At 43.7% G+C, this 5,536-nt stretch overlaps 1 protein-coding gene across 1 annotated transcript in view; it reads right to left on the bottom strand.

Annotated features, from left to right (window-relative positions):
- The window catches only part of SLC30A8 (solute carrier family 30 (zinc transporter), member 8), a 28,242-nt gene extending 24,392 nt beyond the window's left edge, over positions 1–3,850 (bottom strand). The window contains exons 1-2 of the mRNA XM_015421462.1: positions 3,780–3,850; positions 334–340 (exon numbers count right to left, since the gene is read on the bottom strand). Coding sequence (XP_015276948.1) covers positions 334–340; positions 3,780–3,850 — 78 coding nt within the window. The remainder of the gene's footprint in view (positions 1–333; positions 341–3,779) is intronic.
- Between the last annotated feature and the right edge of the window lie 1,686 nt (positions 3,851–5,536).

The following is a 5,536-nucleotide window of genomic DNA, read 5'->3' as shown; positions in this document are numbered from 1 at the left end:
ATAGTGGTCAGATTCTCGAAGAGACATGTGAGAGATGCTATTTTGAAAGCAAATTCGGGAACACCCTTGAAAATTGGGGGCAATAATATCAGGATTTTAAAAGATATTCCATTTGATATAAGAAGAAAGAACTATAAAGAATTAATCCTTTTCTTACAAACAAATGGCATCAGTTACAGGTGGTTAACCCCAGAAGGCGTCATTTTCAAGATTAACGATAAAAAAGAAAAGGTTGACTCGGTTTTTAAAGCACGTGAATTTCTGCGGACACAGCTTGGGGAACCAGAAGAGGGCAAAGAGGAGGAAAAAGAAAGCAAATCTGATGGTGAGGACTCCCTCACTGAAAAGGGGGCAGCTGCCCCCAAAAGCCCTTATAAACTGAGGATTAGAAAAGATAAGAATAAATAAGGGCTGAAGGACTCTGATTTGTGTCTGAAAAAATGTTGAAATAACTTGGGGATGCTCTGGGAATTTCTTTAAACAGTTAAAGGGATGGTTAAACGATAATTAATCTAGCATAACTGACTAAATTCATTGTATTATTAGTAGCTTTTTGAAAATAGCATGGTGTTAAGTTGATGTATGATCTCCTACTCTTGGGTTTTTAGTTAGTTGTGGGTCTTTTTTCTTTATTCCCTAGATGTAGTTCCCTTTCCTATATTTTCTGTTGTAGTTTGTTGTAGTCTGTTGTAGTCTGAGAAAAAAAACCCCAATAAAAACTCCCCCCAGAAGGATGAAAAAAAAAGAAAGAAAAAATAGCCATTTTGGAAAGTGGACTCTATGGCACTATACCCCACTGAAGGCCCTCCCTTCCCAAACCCCATCCTCCTCAGGCTCCACCCTCAAAAACTCTAGGTATTTCTCAACCCAGAGCTGGTAGCCCTACTCTATAAATCGAATGAACACAGAAACTATGTTGGAGACCCCCAGAGTGAGGTAGTGGATAGAGTGTCAGACCAGAACATGGGAGATGCCAGGTTCGAATCCCAACTCTGCCATGGAAACTTTCTGGGTGACCTGGAGCCAGTCACATAATCTCAGCATAACCTACCTCACAGGGTTGTTGTGAGGATAAAGTGGAGCACAGGAGAAAGATGTAAGCGGCCTTACTGTTCCCTCTAAGCTGAGTTAGTGTGAGCTAGCTCACAGTTTTTTAGCCTCCGGCTCACACATTTTTGTCTCAGCTCAGGAAGGAGGGCTCCAGAGCAAACTAATTTATGCAGCAGTCAATTGCTCACTCACAACTTTAATGCCAGTCACTCACAAAGTAGAATTTTTGCTCCCGAGACTCCACAGCTTAGAGGGAGCATTACAGTGGGGACAAAGGTAGGGTATAAATGAAACAATGAAATAGATAAATGGAAATGTTTCTCGATTGATGGGGGAATGATCCCAGGCACCTTCAATGAAAAAGATCTTGGGTAGCAGTACTTGGAGAGTCGTCTTGGAGAATGATCATTGATTTAGTGTTGCCAGCATCCAGGTGGTGGCTGGAGATCTCCTGGGATTACAACTGATCTCCATGTGACAGAGATCTGTTCACCTGGAGAAAATGCTTGCTTTGGAGGGCGGACTCTGTGGCATTCTATCCAGCCAAACCCCGTCCTCCTCAGAATCTCCCCCCTCCCAAATCTCCAGGTATTTCCCAACCCAGAGCTGGCAACCCTACTGCCCGTTAGAACAGGGACTGAAGAACTGTATAGAAATTTTGATTTCTGCTTTCTATAACACATGCCTTCTCCTGTAATGTCTTTTTTATAACATGCTGTGTCTAGTTTCCTGTTGCAAGCCAAATGGTGAGGCCAAATGGCCTCAATAGCCATGCCATATAACCACACATTCTTTCACACCTCTAAGTGGAAGAGCCAGACCTGACATGCAAAAAGTCACGTAGGCAATGGAGAAGCTGGAGTTTGGGTCATGTGACTGCAGGCGTGGTCTCCAAACTTCTAGCCAATCCTATGTTGCAGCTATGACAACCAACAATTGGGCACACCCCTGTCCACTCGTGGTTGGCTGGATGGCACGGCTAATCATGACTAGACTGGGGTTTAATTGATTGATCCCGATGGGAATGAGTGCTTGCTTGCTTTGGCTGCTCTCTCTGCTCCTGCTCTCTCTGCTTGTTTTATTGCACCTGGAAATGCTGCCTCGTGAGAGACAAAGAGTCGCTTTGTGAACTGGAGCACATTTCTCTTCAAAATCCCTTGGTGTCTAATTGGACTGTATACCTTGGACACTCTTGGAATATGGACACTACATTGGTAATTATGAATATCTTTAATGTGTAGTTAAGGCAAATTGCCCTAGCTTTTGTTATTTTGTAATCTCTGGTAGTCTATGCTAATCTCTGTACTGAATAAAAATTATTCTTAATTCTAAATGGTCTCTGATGTTGTACCTGAGTTCCAAGTCTGAATCTTGTGCCTTCTGCTCACCATATAAGCTACCTTTGTAAGATTAAGTGTGCATCTCTGGGAATGAGTTGCTAATGTGTTAAATTCCAGATGCCATTTGAGAGTTTGAACCTCTAATCTCAGGTTGGGGGGAACTACTGTAGAGGTTCTGGTGGCACATTGTTCTGAAACCAGAGAGGGTATAGCCTACCTCTTGGGTTGTTGTTTAATGTACTGAAAAGTACAGGATTCCCTCCCATTCCTGGACAGGCTTGGGTGGGAAGACCTCTACAAGAACAATCCAGTGTTCTGACTCCGTTCGTATGTTCTCAACAGAAAGAAGCATGCCACAACACAACAGTTTGGCATCATGGTTAGAGTGTTGGGCTGGGGCCCAGGAGACCTGGATTCAAACCCCCAGTTTGCCAGGGAAGTCTGTTGGCTGACTTTGGGCCAGTCACCCTCCCTCCCTGTCACCTATCTCACAGGGTTGTAAGCAATGCTCCCTCTAAGCTGTGGAATCCTGTGAGCAAAAACTCTACTTTGCAAGCTACTAGCATTACATCTGTGAGCGAGCAATTTGGCTCTGGAGGTTGCTCTGGAGCCATCCTTTCTGAGCTAAGACAAAAATCTGTGAGTTGGAAGCTAAAAAAACCTGTGAGCTAGCTCACACTAACTCATCTTAGAGGGAACAATGCCCGTGTGTGCTGTCCTGAGCTCCTAGGATCAAAGGTGACCTGAAAATGCAGTGGATAGAGAGAAAGCGCGCTTGACTGATATTAAAGATCTGATAGCTAGGTTCGAAGGGTGCATTTGCGAGTGATTCTGATATCTTTTTTAAAAAGAAGTTTGCATTCTCCAACTCTGCATTCTCCAAATGCAGGGGAAAAAATCTGCAGTCCTTGGAATGTTTATTTAATTTTCACAATCTCTGTCTTCTGCTTCAGATTAACATTTGCAAGTGCTGCAAAGAGCATTTTAAAGATAATTCCTGATAATACCATCATACACCGATCTTCACTAGGCTTGCTTGGAAGTAAAACCCTAATAAACACAATGAGGCTTACTTCCAAATAAGCACGCCCAGCACTGCAGCTGAACAGCCTGAGACAGTACATATTTTCTCAGAAATAAGTCCTGTGGGGTGTACTGGCTGGCAGACCCTATTAAAGCATTTAATGAGAAATATTTGGAAAAAAGGAATGCAAGCCAAGATGATATCTTTTCAGCTATAGTCTAGAACTTATCAATCCCGTATTCATGGGATCACTCTGAAGAAGCCAAGCTTGCAGAATTCTAGAATGATTTCAGTGTACCCCTCAGAATGAGCCCGTTTCACTATTCTGCCAAAGAAAAGGCATGAAATTGGTGCCGGGTAGTTACCTGCTCATCGCTAAGGAGTACTTCTTGGTGTCTCTATCACTCACAAGGCAAGTTCTTTCGAGACCCTCCATGGATGTCCTGATGATCTTGATCTTAAATGATGATGGTGCCACTTCCTGGACCTTGATGAGGAGTTAAAATCGATCTTGCAGTTAAAGAGAAATCCCTGCCAAAGCAAAACCTGTCACAAATCTTGTCATGAAGCCCAGTCCCACATCTGAGAGCATCTCTCATTCCTTCAGGGACTCTCACGTGTTGTGTGGTCTCTGAGGCGTAATGGTCTCCCCTAGGTGGCACATTGGGAGACTTTTCTCATAGGACACAAGGAGCTAGCCACTTGAGATTTGCTGGCTCAGGTTCTTGGGCATGGTCAAATACACACAAAAGGTAATCATTCCATCTGGGTAGCCATGGGAGTCTGTAGCAGCAGAGTGCAATGGGATTCCAGCGATGCCTTAGAAACTATCAGCTCATGCTGTCGTCCTTAACGTATGGTTGAATAAATCCTGTGCATCTCTGAAGCACCGCTGGATTCCTGTTTATCTTCTACATGCAAAAGGTAATTAAAACAGTCCCGTTTCTCTTTGAAGTAGCTATTCACCTCTCTAAAACAGCAGCCTAGATTCTTTGACTTTAATCTGTTTAATCCTCAGTGAAGGTGGGGGGTTTTTGGCTGTCAAGATGCAGCCAATTTATGGCGACCTCATGAAGTTTTCAAGGCAAGAGATGTTCAGAGGTGGTTTGTCATTGCCTGCCTCTGCATAGCAACCCTGGTCTTCCTTGAAAGGATTTAAAGATGTTGTTGTTGTTGTTATTGTGGTTGCTATTAGAAGAGAGGAGGGGGGACTAAAATGTATCTTCAGCATGAGTTTTTAAAAAAATCACTACTACTCTTCAAAGGAAACTATGTCGATCATTTTCTGGAGAGGTACAAATTACATCTGCTGTGGATAACCCCCAAACCCATTACGTACTATGAGCGTAAGAAGGGTCATATGGAGTCAGACCTAAAATAAGTTCCAACAGAGTCAGCCTCTGGAGCAAAGGTGAGGGGTCACCCTTTTTGGTATATCCCCAGCTCTTGAAATTCAGAGAGGTATAGGACAACCCCGTGTAATGTACCGGTTAGACTGTTGGACTAGGATTCGGGAAGCCTGGGTCTGAATCCCTACCTTGCCAAGAAGGTCACTGGATGCCCACAAGCCAGTCACACTGTCTCACCTACCTCCGAAGTTTGTTGTGAAGAATAAAATGGAGAAGGGGGGCTGCATTTAATAATTTAACATAGATTCAAGAGCCTTACCCTGGAATCCATCATGGCCATGTGTGCCATGCCTATATTCAATATACTATGGGGCCTGGTCAGTAGTTACACAACCATTTGATACCTGCACCTTATGAATGTTTTGTGATTTTAACCTGTTTTAATCTGTTTTTAACTTTTAATGTAAGCCACCCTGAGCCTGCCTTGGTGGGGAGGGAGGGGTATAAATCTAAATAAGTAAATAAATAAATGTACTGTGCACCTTGGGGAAAACAGGAGGAGGAGGCGGAGATTGGATTTATACCCAGCTCTTCACTCGGAGTCTCAGAGTGGCTTAAAATCTCCTTCCTTTCCTCTCCCCGCAACAGACACCCTGTGAGGTACATGGGACTGAAAGAGCTCTTTTGAGAACTGCTCTTGAGAGAACAGCTCTGAGAGAACTGTGGCTAGCCCAAGGTCACCCAGCAGCTGCATGTGGAAGAGTGGGGAATCA

Source organism: Gekko japonicus, unplaced genomic scaffold (genome assembly GCF_001447785.1).
Source record: "Gekko japonicus isolate JY-2015 unplaced genomic scaffold, Gekko_japonicus_V1.1 scaffold666, whole genome shotgun sequence".
Classification (NCBI taxonomy): Eukaryota; Metazoa; Chordata; class Lepidosauria; order Squamata; family Gekkonidae; genus Gekko; species Gekko japonicus.
Note: the sequence above shows the minus strand (reverse complement) of the source record. Positions and strands in the feature narration are given on the sequence as shown.